Source organism: Theropithecus gelada, chromosome 11 (assembly GCF_003255815.1).
Source record: "Theropithecus gelada isolate Dixy chromosome 11, Tgel_1.0, whole genome shotgun sequence".
In the NCBI taxonomy this organism is placed as follows: domain Eukaryota; kingdom Metazoa; phylum Chordata; class Mammalia; order Primates; family Cercopithecidae; genus Theropithecus; species Theropithecus gelada.
In genome coordinates, this window is record NC_037679.1 from 62889833 (window position 1) to 62910873 (window position 21041).

General features: G+C 44.4%; 1 protein-coding gene across 1 annotated transcript in view; it reads right to left on the bottom strand.

Moving 5' to 3' along the window:
* Positions 1-21041, bottom strand: part of NT5DC3 (5'-nucleotidase domain containing 3) — a 64810-nt gene that overhangs the window by 14566 nt on the left and 29203 nt on the right. Inside the window, exons 3-9 of the mRNA XM_025402734.1 lie at positions 14925-14999; positions 14392-14447; positions 6620-6710; positions 4901-5038; positions 1937-1997; positions 1410-1512; positions 1165-1266 (exon numbers count right to left, since the gene is read on the bottom strand). Of these exons, the coding sequence (XP_025258519.1) occupies positions 1165-1266; positions 1410-1512; positions 1937-1997; positions 4901-5038; positions 6620-6710; positions 14392-14447; positions 14925-14999 (626 nt within the window). The remainder of the gene's footprint in view (positions 1-1164; positions 1267-1409; positions 1513-1936; positions 1998-4900; positions 5039-6619; positions 6711-14391; positions 14448-14924; positions 15000-21041) is intronic.

A 21041-nucleotide genomic window follows, 5' to 3' on the forward strand; every position in this document is an offset into this window, starting at 1 on the left:
AGTCGGTTCCTCTATTAAGTGCTTTAGACTGATCATCCTAGCGTTTAGTGCTTCTTTCTTTGGAATCCCAACCAGCCCCATCATGGGACAGTTTGCGGCTCTCCCATGCAGGAACTCCCTTGCCACTGTCTTTGGGATGACTCCAGCCACCGGTAAGTGGGACAAAATACTAACAAAGCAGCAAGCCACCGTTTATAGCTGTTTTTCATCACACTCTAGTTTTTCCTTCATTTTCTTGAATCCCACCCAGCATTTTTCAGTCCCTGCACATGGTTCTTGGTTTGCCGCTTCTTCCTGGAGTCACTGTGACACTTGGAAAACTGGGACAAGAGGAATTTAAAGCATTAACTGCAGGGCACCACACCCTGATGCTTCAAATCACCTAACAGAGAGGAAAAGACTACCTGCTTACCAGCTACAGAATAAACATGGGGGTAAAAGTGTTTCAAAAATTGCCCATTATTATATAAATACGAGTTATTTTTTTACAACCCCAGTGCAGTGTGATTCTCAACACCATGGACATTTGCGGAGAACAGCTCTTAGTGAACAGGCCTGTCCCACACGTTAAAAGATATTTTAGCGTTCCCTGATCCCAACCCACTAAATACTAACAGCACACTCTCTCCCTGTCACAACCTAAAACTTACCTGCTTCCCCATTCCCAGGGCTACAGTGGCAGGAAGATATTAAGACGTAATAGAGATTTACTCCACGTGATGCAAAACCTATGTTGCAGAGAAGCTCTGCAAAATCCGACTGCAATTTTAAACACACTAATGAGAGCTCTATTTAAAGAGCTACCCAATAGGCAGTTTTGTTGATGCTGTTGTTTTCTTACGCTTCACAATGTGTCTGCATCTGAAGACCTAATTTACTATGTGATAATAAGTTTGGCTTTTTCATCACTGCCAATCATTTTCTTCAAGCCTACCTCATGGGTCTGACGCAGCCCAAGTTGTACTGAGAACCATTTCGATGCATGCAAACTGTCTGTTATGTGCTCATGTCACCCTTGTGATTACTTGCTAGAAGGGTTAAAATTCAAAAGCTATAATCTCACATGCTTATGATTTTGCAACTGGATTTTACCAAGACACACCATCTATATATTCACAGCAGCAAAGGAATAAAATCTAGTCCCCTAGAAAAATAAACACTCACCTCCGCTTATCATTAAAGAAGTTTGGCTTCTCCGCCTGAACAATGACCACATCGAACAGGTCCCTCCAGTCTTTCCCAACGATATAACTCATCCCTTTGTCCCTAGGGCAACAAGTCAGCCAGGTTAGTCTAACATTGAAGGATTAACTATGTTTGTAACTTTTTCTTTCCAATTTCCAACTGCTAAAACAAATGGGATACAAGGAGTGTGCCAGAAGCTAGCAATGAAACACAGAGCAACTTACACAAAGCTACTGGGGCTATTGGTGATGAGAAACATCTTCTTGCCATGATCAGCCAGTTTGGCCAACACTGCACGGGTCTGCTCAGCATAGCAGATGTACTTTTCTAAGAGCAAGAGAAAAATTCACACACAGATTCAGCATGATTATTGGTCAATCTGCAAGTACCTTCTAAATGGGGGTACGGGTCCAGCACTGTCCTAGGCACAGGAGAGGGAATAAAGGCCTTAAGGAAGAAGTTTTGCCCAGTGGAACATGGGTACATCTGGTGCATCAGTCACAAAGACCCTGCCTCCTCGGTCTAAGTGGAAACAACTAAGTGGCTATAGCTGCCAGCGCCTCTCTTTTTAAGTCAGAATTATGTCAAGTTCCAGGACAAAGAGGAGACGGCTAACATGCCAGGATGCCAGGTCCTTACAGAGCACTCATGCAGCCCCTGCTTAGCACCTGGAATGCAAAGTAAAATGCCGGCATGGTTGCACAAGAAACGGAAGGCTGAAACTCTCTTTGCGATACTGCTGAGCACATACCAATGTCCGCTTCAATTGCTCTGTACATTATTCCTTTGATGTGGACGTCTCGAATTGAATCCTGCCAAAAGATACATTTTTAATCAGCGAAAATACAACTGAGATAGCCTGAGTAACAGTACATGTGAAATGGCAGTCATGATAACTTCTATCCCTAGAAAGTCCGACAATCCAGGCACTGCACAAAATTTAAATTCTGGTCCATTTTTCTCTATTTTTTTTTTTTTTTTTTTTTTTTTTGAGACAGAGTCTTGTTATATCACCCAGGCTGAAGTGCAGTGGTGCTGTCTCAGCTCAATGCAGCCTCTACCTCCTGGGTTCAAGTGATTTTCCTGCCTCAGCCTCCAGAGTAGTTGGGATTACAGGTGCCCGCCAGCACACCAGGCTAATTTTTGTGTTTTTAATAGAGACGGAGTTTCACCATTTTGGTCAGGCTGGTCTCGAACTCCTGGCCTCAAGTAATCCGGCTGCCTTAGCTGCCCAAAGTGCTGGGATTGCAGGTGTGAGCCACCACACAAGGCCAATTCTGGTCCATTTTCATAGGCAGCCCCTTGTGAAAGCAAAAGTTTCCATGGTGATGGTGGCAATTTCCAATGCAATTTTCAAAAGAGTGTTTGGAAGAGGTAATTTCTGTGAATAATTCCGAATAAAGTCCCACATGACACACGGTAATTTATATGCAGTATTGTGAACAAATGATCCCAGGCCATCTGGACAAAGGGAGTTATTGCTCTTTTATCTTTGTGCCCTTTCCATCCCTAGACCCCAATGGCAAATTCTCTAACACGGAATGAGAGGCAGAGATAAACAGCTAACAGGTTTCTCCTTCTCTCTTTGGTGCCACCAGTAGGGCAACGAACTGGCAGTGAGACTGTAGCTCAGGCAGAGATGTGGTCCAGGGAGAGGAAGAGTAGGTGGTTAAGTTAAACCCTCTGTGGGTTCAGGAGTGTGGCAGCATGAGAGCTGGCAAGTGTCAAAAAAGGGTCCCACTGGCAGGTGACACTGCACAGGGCCTCTACGTGGTGACATTCATAGAGGCCTATGGACACTTTCTAGAGCCAGTAGCAGGAGACAGGGCTGCAGGCAAAATTGTGTCTAAGCCTTAGACTGTTGCTGGGAGATTTCTGTTAAGAGGGAGCACTTCTGGACTGCAATCTCAACTTCAATTACCTTTCAGCACAAGCCTGATTCAATTTCACACCAGCGGCAGAAGGCAATAGTTAAATGCAAGATGGACTGTCTGGCTTAAAATCAAGGCTCTGCTATTTACCAGCTGTGTGACCTTGGGCAAGCAAGTCAACCTCACTGTGCCTCGATGTCCGTATTTCTAAAATGGTAAGAATAGTGCCTACTTTGGCATTATTATGAAGATTTAGTAAGTTAACATGCCTAAAGCACTCATAAGAACAGTGCCTGGGACCTAGTAAACTCTACACAAGTATTTGTTCTTGGTGGTAGTAACACTTGCAGTAAAAACTGAGCTTTCAAATCAACATCTCGCCTTATGAATGCACAGGGCTGCTACAAGTGATTCTTAGATTTTTAAAGACAAACTGTATACACAAGAGAACAGAAACTAAATACCTAAATTCAATTTGGATAATACCACACTGATATTGAGAAACTATAATTTATCCTCTATCTTCCTAAAACCCAGGATTCACGCTGCCAAAACTTAAATTTACTTATAAATACATAGCAAAAATATTTTAGTGTGTAAATATGTATCTTTAAAAAATATAAATATTTTAAATACATATATTGATGAATATATGTTGTAACTATGTAAATACATATAAAATAATATAAACATGTTTTAGTACTAAAATGTTCATACAGCTTAAAGAACATATGTAAATATATAAACATGTGAATATAAAATACATAAATTTATAAATACAAATGATTTGTACAGTAAGTCCTTAACATCTTCAGTAGGTTCTTAGACACTGCAACTCTATGTGAAACAACATAAAGCAAAATCAATTTTTTTCCTTGTCAACATTAACATGACATTGAAGAAACTGGCGTTATTCAAGGATCTGTTGTACATGGTTTCACTTAAAGTCACGGTTGCCAAGAACCTATGGGCAACAGTAAGTATTCACATATGTTCACATAAACATTTACATTTGTCTACATCCCCCGTCCCCTAACTGGATTCTTGCATGGCTTTTGCAGGACTTTAGAGAGCCACATGGAACCTTTGTGGGCAAAGGAAAAAGGCATCCCCTCTGGGCAACTACAGTGGCACAAGTCCCCCAGTTGGGGGCTTGAATGTAACCTGTGTGATGAAGAGGCACCCTGGCCAGGCGTAGTGGCTCAAGCCTGTAATCCCAGTACTTTGGGAGGTTGAGGTGGGCCAATCACTTGAGGTTAGGAGTTGCACACGAGCCTGGCCAACATGGTGAAACCTCGTCTCTACTAAAAATACAAAAATTAGCCGGGCGTGGTGGCAGGCGCCTGCAATCCCAGCTACTTGGGAGGCTGAGGCAGGAGAATCACTTGAACCTGGGAGGTAGAGGTTGCAGTGAGCCATGATCGTACCACTGCACTCCAGCCTGAGTGACAGAGCAAGACTCTGTTCAAAAAAAAAAAAAAGAGGAGGAGGCACCGACTTGCTTGGGCAGACTCAGGAGTGAGTGGGTACACGCCGGACTTCCATCCCCATCATCCCTTTGGCCAAGTGCACCGGCTCTGGCCTTGGCCTTCTGGTCAGAAAGGATCAAAAATCGAGATAACAGTGTCAGCATCATCTTGTTTTAACAAAAATTTTGACTGATTTCCAATTCTCCTGATGTAACAACACCTTTCTTATAATGTTCAAGGTTAAACTGCATATAAGAGTTCCCAGCTAAGAGACTATTTAAAACACCTAACCTAGAAAGGAGGTTCAAGGCTCTGTGACTCCCACTGCAAAGCTGAAACAGACTCAGCACCGTGATCTCTCACTGTGGATACAACCTTGACATCTTTGTACAGATGCACAGGCTCATAGTCGATGTTGTTCTTGAGGAAGTATTCATTCACACAGGACAGGAGGGTCATCTCGGGCAGGGAGAAGATGTCCATGAACTGCTTCATCGTGTTTCCATGAGAGCTCTGTAGACAGGGAGGAAGGAGTGCTTTAGAAACAGGGGCCCATGCCAGGGGCAGAGCTATGAAGCACCAGGAACAGCAGGAAGACTTCTCAGTGACTAAATGAGATTCCCATCATCAACACAAAAAAGGAAAGTTCTAATAAAAAAATAATAAAATGGACCAGGCGTGGTGGCTCACGCCTGTAATCCCAGCACTTTGGGAAGCCAAGGCAGGTGGATCACCTGAGGTCAAGAGTTCAAGATCAGCCTGGACAACATCGTGAAACCCCATCTCTACTAAAAAATACAAAAATTAGCCGGGCATGGTGGTGCGTGCCTGTAATCCCAGTTACTCAGGAGGCTGAGGCAGCAGAATCGCTTGAACCCAAGAGGTGGAGGTTGCAGTGCGGAGATGGCACCATTGCACTCCAGCCTGGGCAACAGAGCAAAACCTTGCCTTAAAAAAAAAAAAAACAAAAACAAAACAAAAAAAAAACCAGGTAAAATGTTCCCCTTGTTCCTTATCATTCACAGCAGAGCTGATGTCTCACTCTAAGTATAACTAGGATATCGACAGAAATGCCCTGACTTCTCCCAGAGTCTAATCACCCTTCCCCTCCCGATTTTTCCTGTGCCCAGTCCCACTTCCAGTTCACACTCTTTCAGGAAGCACAGAGGAAAGTCAGCAAACAAATTATTTCCCATAATGACACAAAAACGCACGTAACTCTCCTGAACTGGAGCACACCCTCACAGCCCATATTTGAGCTTAAAAAAGAGCTTTTCTCTGAATGCTTGCAATTTACACTATAGATTCTCCTCAACTTATGATGGGGTTACATTCTGATAAACCCACTGTAAAAGATGCACTTACACATCTAACCTACCAAACATCATGGCTCAGCCTAGCCTATCTTAAGCATTCTCAGAACATTTATATTAGCCTATAAAGGCTCATTTATATTAGCCTTTATTATACGGTGTTGAGTGTCTCATATAATTTATTGAGTACTGTAATTTACATTGAAATTACAATGGCTTTGCACCATTGTAAAGTCAAAAAGTTCTAAGTAGAATCATTGTTAAGTCAGGGGCCATCTGTACTAAGTTTAGTAACTGACCAGGCATCTTCCATTTCATTTTGACAAAGCAAGTGAGTGAGTGCATCTAATAAGACAAGAAGCAAAAATTCTGAGTGGAAAGAGAACCACAAAAGTTAGAAAAGCAGAGGTTTCTCTAAAGGTAAACAGGGTGGCTGTGTAGCCATCAGCTCTGGCATTTCACAGCCATTCACCAGGGGAAGCAGTAGCTGTCACACTGACAGCCCCAATCTGTTCTGGAGTCCACTCCAGAAACTAGGGACATTCCTGGAGATGGGGTGGCAAACGGGGTAGGTATGTGGGAGGTAAAAACAGCCTTCACCAGGTGTGGAGGAAGGGCTTCAGAAAGGAGAATCATGAAAGAATCTGGGGGTGTCCCCTGCAAACACTGGTCTCTCTCAACACACAATCTCAAATTTCATATGAGCAGTAGGTAAGTTCGACAAGGCCATGTTTCAAGAAGGAAAAACGCAGCTTTAAATAAATAAAGTGCTGCTCGTTACCTTTCCATAAAAGTCGCTCATCTGCTCCAAAGGCACATGGGACCCCTCGTACATTTCAATGACTTCTTCATCCGGGACAACACTGAGGCCTCTGGAAAAACCAGATGGTGCAGTTAAAGAGCTCAACTAGAGAGACCAATGATTTTCACACCCCTGTGCAGTGCTGGGATTTTTCAATTGAGGTGCAAGACACTGTCGTAATGACGAGGCCAAATGTGCCACAAGTAAATGCTACAAATATCAGGTAAGATGCTACTACGTTTACTACTACTACTGTTCTAACAAGAACAGTAATGGGAGGAGGAATAATAGTTAATATTACATGGCACGTACTATAGGCCAGATATGAATTACACCCAGTCATCCGTGTAATTCTTAACCGTCCTAGGAGGGAGGCACTATTATTCTTCTCATTTCCAGCTGAGGTAACTGAAGCACAGAAAGGTCATGTACCTGTTCAAGGTCACCAAAGTAGGAAGTGGTGGGTCAAGATTAGAACCCAGGCTTTCTGGTTCTATGGCCCAGGCTCTTACACCACTAAGGCACAAGGCTTCCTAATGACTTGCTTTGGGGTGGGCTGGCTTTTGTTTTAATGTATTTAATATATTAGGGCAGAGAAAGGTTGCTTTTGTCTCCATCAGACATCCTCCTGCCCTCCAATACTCTAGCCTGGGATAGGTGCTGATTTGGTTTGGCTGTGTCTCCACCTAAATCTCATCTTGAATTGTAGCTCCAATAATTCCCACAGGTTGTGGGAGGGAGTTGGTGGGAGATCACTGAATCACCGGAGCTGTTTCCCCCATACTGTTCTCGTGGTAGTGAGTAAGCCTCACGAGATCTGATGATTTTATTAGGGGTCTCCCCTTTCACTTGGCTCTCATTCTGTCTTGCCTGCCACCATGTAAGGCATGCCTTTCACCTTCCGCCGTGACTGTGAGGCCTCCCCAGCTACGTGGAACTGTGAGTCCACTAAGCCTCTTTTTCTTTATAAATTACCCAGTCTCAGGTATGTCTTTATCAGCAGCGTAAGAACAGACTAATACAAGTGCTGAGAATGGAAATTGCCACACCCAAGGCTCAGTGGACTAAACCCCGTGACATGAGGCAGGAAGCCCTGTGGCACCACCACCTTGGAGAGGCAATGACTCTGAATGCTTTGTGACACTGAAGGCCAGTTTCCTCATCTACCATCTGCCTGCCTCAGGAATCTGCAAATGAATCTACTTCTTCGACATACAAAAAAAAAAAAATGAATTGTGAAGTCAGTGGCCAGGGTTTCACTCCTGCCTCTGCCACCAGTGACTAGAGCAGGTGCCTTCACCTGTTCAGCTGGACTCATCCACTCTCAAGCGTCAGGAGGGGAAACACCTGCTCTTCTACCCCTTCTGTGGAGGAGAAAGTGCTTGAGAAATAGACACCGATGATTACGAAACTACAGACTGAATAGTACAGGAAATGTCACGCTGTGCTACAGCAGGAGTATAAATAATTCAAGAAGAATTTTAGTTACTAACACGACAGGTTGCTTAGCGTACAAAACCACATGGTCCACAGTAAAATCTATGTACGATATCATTTATGTTTTGCTATGTAACATTAACAAAAAGATCACTTCAACCTCTTTCCTCCCGTCTCCATCACCCACATTACTTTAAAAAGTTATCTGAGTGGACTCATTAATATTTTGCCTGTGATCTTGATTAATCTGTTACAACTACCAGCCTTTGAAAAAAGTAGAAACACTGGACTCCCTTTATCTTTGCTCCAGAAATAAGATAAGACTGGCACTAAGCCAGATCGTTCGAGGCAGTGACCTTGGAAATCAGCCCTTGCTGAGCAGCAGCAGTCACGTGTCCACACTGTTAAGGCTCTAACACTGGAGAGAAAATATAAAAAGTGAAGTGATTCGGCCGGGTCAGAGTTATTTCTCTGCCCTTTGGAAGCCACTGCTGCCTCTAAGGCACAGGCACAGCCACCCAGGCTGCATCCACAGGAGCCAAACAATCAAATGGCAACTCAGAAGAAGCACTGAAATCTGCCAGCTGAATTCCCCAAGCAGCAGCTGCATCAAACCAAGAGCCAAACACAACTGCAGCAGGCATGGGCAGACTGCCCAGCCACATCTGAATGCAGCCTCGACCAGCACTGAAATCGAAGTGGAAGCTCCTTTTCCCCCGCTCAGAGTGAGAAACACGAGGTTAGGAGCACAGATCTGAATGAGTCTGCAAGGGCTTCAAATCCCCACTCCCTTCATCACTAGGGATATTACCTGGACAAGTAATTTATCCCTTTTGGGCCTCAAAGTCTTCATTCTTAAAGCAGGGAACTATAAAAGTGCCTACTTCCTGATGTCACTGAGATCACAGGAGCTACTACATATAGAATAGCTGGTGTATGGTAAGCACTGTAGAGAGGTTTCACTAGTGTGGCTGTGAAGGGAACCACCCCAGCTTTTCACAAGGTTCCTAGTAAAAACTTAAAATGTAGGTACAAAAATGGGGCTGTGGTGGGGGACCCCTCTCCACCTTCCCAGTCGGCAGCACTCACTGCTATGGGCCAAACATCATAAAATTCACCCTGGTGTAGGGACTGGAGACCTGCATCAGGGCTTAGAAACAAAGTAGGCTGAGATGGACACTTTCTTCCCACCTTCCCTCATTCATGACCCCTTCTGGAGTGAAAGAGAAGAAAACTGACATTTCTGCAGGCTCCAGTTCTTAAACCACTAAGGTACAAAGCTTCCTAATGACTTGCTTTGGGGTGGGCTGGCTTTTTTTTTTTTTTTTTTTTTTTAACATATTTAACACACTGGGGCAGAGAAAGGCTGTTTTTGTCTCCATCAGACATCCTCCTGCCCTCTAATACTCTTCCCTGAGACAGGTGCTAAGAGTGGAAATGGCCACACACAAGGCTCAGTGACATAAGGCAGGAAGCCTAGTGGCACCACCCTGTATTTTGGGCCCTGTGCAGATATGCTTCATCTTCACAAGCTGCCCCTTAGGCAGGGACTGGAATCATGCCTGCTTTACACGAGGAAACCAAGGCTTTCAGAGGGTCCAGATATTGCTCAAGACCATACACACATGAGCCGTGGAGCTGGGGTTTGCACCCAGGAAGTGTGAGTGACTCGAGTCCACACACTCCCTCCAGAGGCCAGCTCACCTCAACACCCCTCTCAGCAGTGAAGCAACAGTGAACTTCCTACAGCCTCATTCTGAACACTCCTTCCCCCGAATGCCTCAGTGGCTCTTTCTGCTGTCCACACTCCTTGACACAATGGACAGTGTATATACAAGAAACAAGGCAATTCTTCTCCTGTGAACCCCAGGAGAAGAGAGGGGAGAAAGGGCATTTCAGGCCGAGAGGGTGAGCAGAGGACTCACCACAAGTTGGCCATGGAGGGTGGGTAGGATTTCAAGAAGCAGAGAGGAAGGAAAACTGCACCCTGGCTGAACTCCAGCAGGAGCAAGTGCCAGGTGACAACAAAGAAGACGTCAAGGGAAAAGAATCCCTGTGCTGTCTTCGCCTGCCCGGGCATCCTCTCTTCATAGTAATGGTTCAAGACCAAACACATGACCCAAGTCATTCTGATGAGATTCAGTCCTGAGACTCCGGCGGAATGTGGAGAAACAAAGCTCCTCTGTTCCTCTTGACCTGGAGCTGGGGGGGATGTGGGCCTGGAGTCCCAGGGGTCACTAAGGAGGGGCTTGCCTGAGAGTGAGCCAAGTCAGAGAGCAAGGCCAAGAGATGGAAAGAGTTCTGAAAATAGTAATTTGGCCCCTAGAGCCAGCCACACCTGCAAACTCACTCTGTCTGTGGACTGTACAATAAGTTTCTGAGCCAGTTTGAGTTTCAGTCACTTGCAACCAAGAGCCTTGACTAATATAGTAAGTTAAGGAGCTGTGTATGGAAGAAGAGGAAGCGAAGGGTTTAAAGCAGGTTGATAAAAATCTCAAACCTAAGCCTAAGCATATGGCTTAGCCTTTATTCTGCAGAGAGCAGGGAGCCATCCAGGGATTCAGAGGAGGGGATTATCGGGAGTAATGATTTAGGGAATCAGTCTGGCAAGAATGTCCAGGATGGAGTGCACTGCAGCAAACCCCAAGATCCCAGGAGAGAAGGGGTAAGTGTCTAGGGAGGGGGCCGACAGCAGAAACAGAGATGGAGAGACAGAACAAAGACACCTGGTAAGGATTCTCATGAACAGGCATAACCTTGCCTTCTTCGTTCTCGCCCCCACCTTCACCATTGCAATAATAATTCTGGGAAAACATTAGGAGCTATGAGTAAGGGAACAAACGAATGTTCATTTAAGAGGTTTAGAGAAAGAAAAAACTAAAAGTTGGAATATGTTAAATGTAGCAACAACTTTAAAATATACGTTAAAAATCTGTTGGGAATGGTACAATCTGGTGGTCAACTGAGTCATTTCAAAAGCCTTAAAATGAATGAACAACCTTCACCTGGCAATTTCACTTACAAAGATTTTTCCTAAGAAAATGAGACACATGCACAAAAAATGTATTAATTATATTTAATATACATGTTACTTACAAAATAAATGAAAAGTTTTGTTTTTTTTTTTAACTTTTAGGTTCAGGGGTACATGTGCAGGTTTGTCATATAGGTAAATTCATGTCACGGGGGTTTGTTGTAGATATTTCATTACCCAGCTACTAAGCCCTAGTACCCTACCCATCAGTTATTTTTCCTGATCCTCTCCCTCCTCCCACCCTCCATCCTCCAGTAGACCCCAGAGTCTATTGTTCACCTCTGTGTGTTCATGAGTTCTCATCATTTAGCTTCCACTTGTGAGAACACACAGTATTTGGCTTCCTGTTCCTGGATTAGTTTGCTAAGGATAATGGCCTCCAGCTCCATCCATGTTCCCGCAAAAGATGTGATCTTGTTGGAAAGATTATTTGTAATTGTCCATACTAAAACAGATTCATTACCCCCCAAAAAAATGTGTTGAGGGACTCCAACTATCCCTTATACCTTCAGAAAGGCCACACAGCATGGTGGCCAAGAGCACAGACTCTGGTCCCAGGCTGCCTGGGTCTGAATTCTAGCCTAGGCAATTATTTGCTGTGTGACCTTGGGGCAAGTTACTTAACACCTCTGGCACTAATAATAGTACCTACTTCATATAGTTATTTTGAGGATTAAATGAGTTAACTCAAACAAAACCCTTATAACAGTGCCTGTCCCATAGTAAGATTCAATATTTGCTAGTCACTATTAGTAATATTATTACCATCATCACCACCACTTCCTCTCCATCCTGAAACACCATTAAAGTGAGAGTAAAAACAGTCAAAGGAAATGAGAGCAGAGACGTCAATAGACAAGACATTTCCACAAGACACTGGAAGACAAACAGTGGATGCAAAGAAGGTATCTGACTTAACACTGACAACAGAGGCCTGCAAGGGTACACCCAGGACAAGAACTGATTGCCTACCACAAGCTACAGAAAGGCTCAGCACAAGGAGGCACCAGGAAGCTACTGGAGGATAAACTCCAGCAAAATGAGGGAGGAAAGCCAGAGAGAGGAAGAGAAGGGAACTCGAAACAGGGAAAGCAGTGAAGGGAAGTCCCAAGACAAGCAACCAAACCAGATCAGACCAGGAGGGGAGAGTCAATTTTTAAAAACAAAAGTGACAGATTACTGAAAACATTTGAATTATTGGAAAATAAATACATGCCTGACATTTGTAATGGACCATTTGGAAAAAATTAGAGATTCCTACACAGAAAACTAGGCCAACAAAAACTGAGATTATTATTAAAATCTAAGAAAAACAAAATATCGTACAAGAAAGAAAATAATCGCACTGCACTACCTGGCTTAAGAGTAAACCAGCTGGGCACGGTGGCTCACAGTTGGAATCCCAGCACTTTGGGAGGCTGAGGCGGGCAGATCACCTGAAATCAGGAGTTCAAGACCAGCCTGGCCAACATGGTGAAGCTCCATCTCTACTAAAAATACAAAACTAGCCGGGCATGGTGGCACATGCCTGTAATCCCAGCTCTTTGGGAGGGTAAGGTAGGAGAATCACTTGAACCTGGGAGGCAGAGGTTTCAGTGAGCTGAGATCTCGCCACTGCACTCCAGCCTGGGTGACAAGAGGGAGACTCCGTCTCAATAACAACAATAAAAAGTGAACCAGATAAGACCTTCTAAGTCATAATGTAAACAGTGACCAGTACAACCACCAAAAACTGAGATCTGAATGAGATGAGAGGAATGAGACTGGAGAAGTGGGAGGAGGTGCCAGAAAGCTAAGTCCTTATCTATCACAGCAGGGACAATGTCCAGAATTAATAAATTAGGAAATAGAAGAATGAGCACATTACTTAAAAAATCTAAAGACTTTAAAGGTTTTAGGGGCAGCGGGGAGCACAGAAGATTGCTGCTGACCCCTGTGACACCTTTAATCCTGTTTCACTGTGTGACTCTATCCATGTTTCACTTTGATTTTAAAAGCAAATAAGCATTAATTTTAACAGTTTGTGAGAGAAGAACGTAAGCTAAGATGTGCATACTTTTAAGTATAAGCTGTACAATACAAATCACACTCCTAAATCCCCTTCCAAATTAGAGAATTAAAAAAGGCAAAATCCTCCGTTTTAAAAATTATAAAGATGGCCAGGTGTGGTGGCTCACGCCTATAATCCCAGCACTTTGGGAGGCTGAGGCAGGCAGATCACTTGGGGTCAGGAGTTCGAGACCAGCCTGGCTAACATGGTGAAACCCTGTCTCTATTAAAAATATAAAAATTAGCCAGGCATGGTGACACGTGCCTATGGTCCCAGCTAATCGGGAGGTTGGGGCAGGAGAATTGCTTGAACCTGGGAGGCAGAGGCTGCAGTGAGCCTAGATTGTTTCACTGCGCTACAGCCTGGGCATCGCAGCAAGACTGCATCTCATTTAAAAAAAAAAAAAAAAAAAGTTACAAAGATTTCCAGCTATGAATAGACCAAAAAAAAAAAAAAAATACAGTCTCAATATCCAAACCACCCAAATACCATGGTGGGAAGGAGAACCGTGTTCCCTCACCCCCATAGCCCTCTTGCTCCAAGCCTCCCCATCAGGACCCTCCCTCAGCTTGCCAGCCAGCAGCCCTGGAAAACCATTCCTCCCTCCAGTCCTCCTGACTGCTCCCTATCTCTGAGCACATTCTTTTTTTTTTTTTTTTTTTGAGACGGAGTCTTGCTCTGTCGCCCAGGCTGGAGTGCAGTGGTGCGATCTCAGCTCATGGCAAGCTCTGCCTCCCGGGTTCACGCCATTCTCCTGCCTCAGTCTCCCCCAGCAGCTGGGACTACAAGCGGCCACCACCATGCCTGGCTAATTTTTTGTATTTTTAATAGAGATAGGGTTTCACCGTGTTAGCCAGGATGGTCTTGATCTCCTGACCTCATGATCCACCCGCCTCGGCCTCCCAAAGTGCTGGGGTTACAGGCATGAGCCACCATGCCTGGCCACCTCTGAGCACATTTCCATCATCACCTCTGTCACTCCGAACTGCAGTCAAGTTTACTTACATGACTTCCCAACCACACTCTGAGCTCCTTGAGGACATCAGTGCAAACCAAGCCCTTAGCACCTATCATGGTAGCAGGCCTCAACAAATGCTCTTGAATAAGTGAGTGAATGGATGAATCATATCCACACTGCAGCCCTCCTCATCACTAAACAGTCAGAGGGTCCTGAAACCCAAAGCACCTGGTTACTTCACGTAAATTAAATGTATCTCCTCTTACTCTTACCTGTAGACAGTTCCCAGCTGGATATAATGAAAAGCATCGATCTTCATTAATACTGCCTTTAAAAACATAAACATATGCACATGTAAATAATGTATAACCATTTGCATATTACATGAGCCTTCCAGGTGTCGTCATAAATCCTATCAACATTAGGCTGCCCTAACAAGGAAGCACACTGTACGTTCCTGAAAGGGTTGCTTGTTAATTAATGTGCTGTACAGCTCTTTAAAGAAAAGGCCTATCTGCAAAAGACAGGGGAAAAAAAATAGATATGGCAAGTGGTTCTTCCTCAAAACACCAAAATGACTACTAGAAATAAACAGTACCTCCTAAATAGCTAAATGCATTTATGCTTTTCTAATACATAGTTTCTTCCAGAAGATTCTATCCAAAGATATGTGAATAATTTGGTTCTGCAGTCCCAAATAACATAATTTAAAACTAATTTGCCCATTCAGTAAAGAAAAGTACCAAGAGTACATTTCATTTCCAAACATCATTAAACCACAGAAAAACAGGAGAAGTAAACCTACCCGCTGCACATCATAATGAAGTCCACGAATTGCAAAATTTGGGTCGTACTCATACTTCCTGATTTCTGCTGGATACTAAGAAAGAAGAAAGGAACTGGTTTTAGCCAACAATGTGCTAAGTGCAGGATCCTGTCCAGATCTGGCCCTTGTACAAAGGCTGAGGTAGTTGATACACCAGTAGGAAGTTGGAGTCAGAACAGGCAGACCACAGCTTGTCCCTCCGCTTCCAGTCCAAGCGCCTCCCAGCAAGCACCCCGGCCAGAGCCTTCCATCCTGCCCTGCACCCTATCTATCTGCCCAAGCACAGGTTGGGCCTCGTTCCCTCCCCCGCCAACTTCTCTCAACTCTCTCCTCTCTTTCCCTCCCCTACCTGTGTTCCTAGACTCCCAGATCCCTAAGACCCCAGCAACACATCGGCTTCAACCTCCACCCATCACTCCCAGCTTTTATCTTCAAGGCTGCTGTGGAGAGGCTGGAAAGTGCCTTCTAATACTGGAAGCACAACTTTGCTCAAACTCATTGTCAGCCATCCATTCAACTCATATATGAGCACCTTGATGTGGCAGGCCCCTGGACGGCCCCATTACCAGGTTTCATGGAGAGCCCTAAGGTGAAAACTTCTGAGAGTGGGGCCTCTCCACAGAGCTTTCATTGCTTTTCTCATCTGGACAGCTGGGCGACCCCATGGCTGTCAGACACAGCATTCCCGACACCAGGCCTAGGGAGGCCCTTCCTTGGCACATGGATTACAGTTACTATCCAGCACTCTGTCTCAGAACAGTTGTGAAGGCAGCAGATACGGTTTGGCTCTATGTTCCCAGCCAAGTCTCATCTTGAATTGCAGTTCCCATAATCCCCACGTATTGTGGGAGGGACCTGGCAGAAGACAATTGACTCACAGGGGCGGTTTCCCCATACTCACAAGAGCTGACTGTTTTATACGGGGAAACCAGGGGAAACCCCTTCACTTGGTTATCATTCTCTCTCTTGCCTGTGCCAATGTAAGATGTGCCTTTCGCCTTCTGTCATGGTTGTGAGGCTTCCCCAGCCACATAGAACTGTGAGTCCATTAAACCTTCTCTTCTTTATAAATTACCCGGCCTTGGGTAAGTCTTTATCAGCAGCGTGAAAACAAACTAATACAGCAGCCCAGCTCCCTTGGTATTTCCTATTCTCAAGCCATTCCTCACACTACACAGAATTGCTGGCTCCTCCTTATCTACTGCACCAGGTATCCAAGTCCTTACTTCTCTCCCTAAATCTCAGAATTAGGACACCAGCTACCTTGTGGATGGCACTGATCTGTGGGCACCATTTCTCCTGCTACAACATGGCAGGCCCTACCATCCCCATTTTATTCAGAGGGACATCAAAGGTTCTGAATGAAACAAGCTAGTGTATGGTGGGCAGAGAATCAGGCTAGGCTGGGGCCTTCTCCCCTGCTCTCTTCACTGCCCCTCTGCCCTCAGACCACAGGCCTGCGGACAGAACGTCTATTCCTGAGTCTAGAGAGGCCACATCACTAGGACCTTCCAATTGTGATGCAAGTTGCTTAAGTTAAAACCCAGACAACTATTAAATGCCCAGGAAACCTCCTTCCATGGCTAAGCTGCTAATATTTCATGGCCAAGGTTCCATTTGTACAAGAACATTTCCTGGGACCAGCAGGCTGACCCGCATGTGGCGATTTTTCAAGTCAGGCTGCATGAAGCACTTAACTCAAATGTCACATTTGGGATCATTTATCCACCACCAGCCATGTGTGCCAAGAAATCACCAAACTGACATTTCCATCATGGGCGTTTCCAAGAATTGAGAACCCTGTGTATGGTCCTGCATTTTTGCAGACATACTTGACAAGCTGACACAGAACCCAACGCCTAGCACTGTGGATCTGCTTCCTGAAGGGGGCCAAGGGACTTCAGCAGCTCTGCAATCTCCTGTTAAACCTGTGACTGATGGATGAATAAGAGGGCACACAGGAAAGAAATATTTTAATACGTCACTGAGAGAGGTGCCTTCACTGAGCATTTGCTATGTGCCACACACTAGACACTTTCTATGACTTTCTCTATCCCTCACTACACCATCACAAAGGAAGCAGGGCATCTGAAGTCTATTTTACTATTGAATAATCTGAAGATCAGCGGCAAGGAATTTGCCCAAGGTCACACAGCCAGATAGTGGTCGAGCCAGTATTTGAACCCAGGTCTGCGTCACACCCAAGTCCACCCCTAACCACCACATAATCAATTGTGAACCAACTCTAAGCCACCATATACTGGACACTCATAGCCTCCCTGTGACAGCAGCACCTCAGAGGGGCTCAACAAGTTTGCTGAAAGCCTTTGCAGTTACAAGTGGAGCAACAACTATTTTAGTTGACTGCTGGCACTTATATTGAGAGTGTTTACTGCTGAAAAGTCTGCTGGTTCTTTCTTTGATTGAATGAGGCTTATCTGGGCTCCCCAGCAGGACATGCCCTCCACACACTCACATTCCCTTTGCCTCTCACTCTCAATGTTATTCTTGGGGAGCCACCTCTGAGAAATACACAATGTTTATTTGGTCCAAAGACCATAGTGAGTGACTATATGAGTCCATTCTCACGTTGCTAATAAACACATACCTGAGACTGGGTAATTTATAAAGCGAAGAGGTTTAATGGACTCACAGTTCCACATGGCTGGGGAGACCTCACAATCATGGAGGAAAGTCACATCTTACATGGCAGCAGGCAAGAGAGCTTTGTGCAGGAGAACTCGCCTTTATAAAACCATTAGATTTCTTGAGACTTATTCACTATCGCAGAAAAACCCACCCCCATGATTAAATTACCTCCCACTAGCCCCCTCCATGACACGTAGGGATTATGGAAACTACAATTCAAGGTGAGATTTGGGTGGAGACACAGACAAACCCTATCAATGACCTTGAAAACTGTCAGATGCAGCTGGAAAAGCCGCAACAGGACAATGTCATAATGAAGAATATAGGTTCCGAGGCTGAGAGACCAGGCGTCAAATCCTGGTCCCGCCATGTGCGAGCTGGGTGACTCTGGGCGAGGTCGTCTGTCCCTCTGGTTTTCTCATCTACAAAGTAAAGATAACAAGAATCCCATCCTTTTTGGAAGTGCAAAGGATTCAGACCAAAAATGTGTGTGGCAAGTCAGGGCAGTGCCTGGCACATGGCAAGTGCTCAATAAAATGGAGCGGCTTTGCTGGATTGGGACCTGGCAGCCTGGGGTTTTAGGTCCACCCTACAAGGCCCTGTTACTCTCCCTGTATGACTTTAGGTAAGTCTTCTCCAAGGCCTCTTCTAGTCGAACCATTTTGACTAGGATCTATGCTCTACTCCTGCCCCAAAATTGTAATCTCCCCATACAACCAGCCTGGTCAAAAACATCCTCATGATTGGCCCATTTCCAACATACACACACACATATAGCATCAGTAGAACATCTGTTAACAGTGACATCCAGCCCAGGAACCAAAGCCGCTCACCTTGGCCAGTTGGTTACACTCCTCTCCAATGGTCTCAGCTAGATTTTCAGGACTTTTCATAGTTTAGAAACTTTTCACCACCCAAGGGGGAAAAGATAAAAAGATTCACCCAAGGTGAGGTATTATAGAGATAACTGGCATCTTTAAAAGGAGTAAGAAATACAAAAGACAAAAGCCTTGATTTCATCTCCCAGCTTCACACCTTAGTCAGCATTTTTTCTCATTAGTTGGCACCACTGATCACCTCATTGTTCATATCCAAAGCATCGGCTGTGACCCCTCGCACTCCGTGTCCATGTCTGATCTCTCAGCAAATGCTATGCTCTCTTTTTCCCTTAAATAAACTTTTAGGATAGTTTTAGGCTTATGGAAAGGTTGCAAATACTGTGTTTCTGTATGTATACACCCAATGCCCCGTTTCCTCCAACAAAAGATTAAAAGCCTTTTGACTTGGGGTTTTTATTAAAATTCTAATTTAGGCCCAGTCTGGCTTCCTTTAGTACCTTGACTTTGTTCTAATCCCAGTTACAATCTGGGCAAACTCCTGTGTGCTGATAAAGGGCGAAGTGTCCCCCTGAAAATGCTACAGGAACGTCCCTACAGCTTCAAGCAAAGTTAATACCAAAATGCAGCAGAGAACCCAGGACTTCTCCATGTGTGCCTAATTCCTACAGTCCTGGGTAATTACAGCTCTCAGATACAGCTAAAACCTCTACATTACAACACTGCTCTGGGTTCCTGAGGTCCAGAGGCCTATAAACGTATCTGTCTTCCAGAAGGTCTCAGTTTAATATTTAAAGTAGCCTAAATTACGAATCTAATTAGAGGCAATGCAGAAGGGCACAAAAACTAAGCTCTCTAAAATCCACCCAAAACACGATGCTAGAGTAAAATGACCTCATCAGAATGCTGGCCCCACGTGAAGCACAACGCTCTCACTTTTCCGCGGAACTCATGGATGCAGACGTCAAGTGTTTAATGAGTTCCTACTTTGTGCCAGGGCCTGGGAATACAGCAGTGAACAAAACTGACACAGGTGTCTGCCCCTGCAAAGCTCCCATTCTACCTGGGGAGGCAGACCATACACGAATACACACACAGAATATAACACCTCAGAGTGTATGTTCTAAAAGAAAATGCAATACAAGTATTCACAGATCGGAGATCGGGGGCGGGGGGTGGGGGGAAGAAAAGCAAGCCAGGAGCAAGCCGCTTCTGGGAGAAGAAAGAGTGCTCCAAGGCAGAAGTAGGAAAGGGTTTGGAGGTTCAAGGAGCAGGAGGGGAGGAGGGGAGGCAGCTGGAGGAGGCTGGGGAGGCTCTCACTATGATGGGATGAAAACCACACTTCACCTCTGTGGTCTTCCTCCCCCAAACCCATAACCCAGGCTAATCATAAGGAAAATGCACACAGCACCTAATTGGCACGCTTCAAAACTGTCAAGGTCATTTAAAAAAGCAAGGAAAGTCGGAGAAGCTGTCAAAGCCAAGAGGCGCCTGAGAGACATGACAACTAACTGTAATGTGGTGTCCTGGAGGGGATCCTGGAGCAGGAAATGGACATTTGGTAAAAACTAAAAATAACTGAAGGAAGTAGGGACTTTAATGAATAATAATGTATCAAGACTGGTTCTTTAGGTGTAACAAATGTACCTTGGTCAAGTGTTAACATTGGAGGAAATGGGGCATTGGGTGTATACACACAGGAACTCCATATTTGCAACCTTTCCATAAGCCTAAAACTATCCTAAAAGTTTATTTAAAGGAAAAAGAGAGCATAGCATTTGCTGAGATCAGACATGGACGCGGAGTGCCAGGGGTCAAGCCGATGCTTTGGATATGAACAATGTGGTGATCAGTGGTGCCAACTAATGAGAAAAAATGCTGACTAAGGTGTGAAGCTGGGAGATGAAATTAAGAGCTCTTCTACCCCTCCCTTTCTATTCCTTGGTGGACAAATAAAATCAAAATACAGACAGTTATTACTTGATTTTTTTAAAAATTTCCATGTTTGTAAAAATCTCTTATCTTTTAAAAAGGGTAATTACGAAGGAGCTGGAACCTTTTATGTTTGCTTTTTGGAAAGATGCTAAATTGCAAATTTACTGTTCTATGACTGTGTGTCTCAAAAGCATATGTCTTTCCATCTCTACAACTACACAAAGTGCATCGGTCTTGGCTGCAAAAATGGCCCTGAACTCAGTGCATCTTCGAAGAATTATTTTGTTTAATCAGAAGAAGAGAAAAATTTGCGTGAGCATAATTGACTCTACTAATATGCCTGATACAATTAATATTATAACTTCTTTTAGTTTTATCAAAGCAACACAGATATAATGAGAATGAAATTTCAATGATCTTAAATCTAGAGGCTTTTCAAATAATAGTGATTGCAGTTTTTATTTTATCCATCTATTTCATCTCTCTTCCCCTCAAATTTCATAAATTTTCATTTTCATGAATATTTTATTTGCATCTGAACCAAAAAAACCATAGGATGGAAAGGTGTTAGTAACCCCATAAGAGAGGCAACGGGAGTCGAGGAGAGAATAGAGTCCTTTGGAAACAGACAGACCGGAGTTCAAATCCTGGTTCTGTCTCCTGGCCTGTGGCCTTG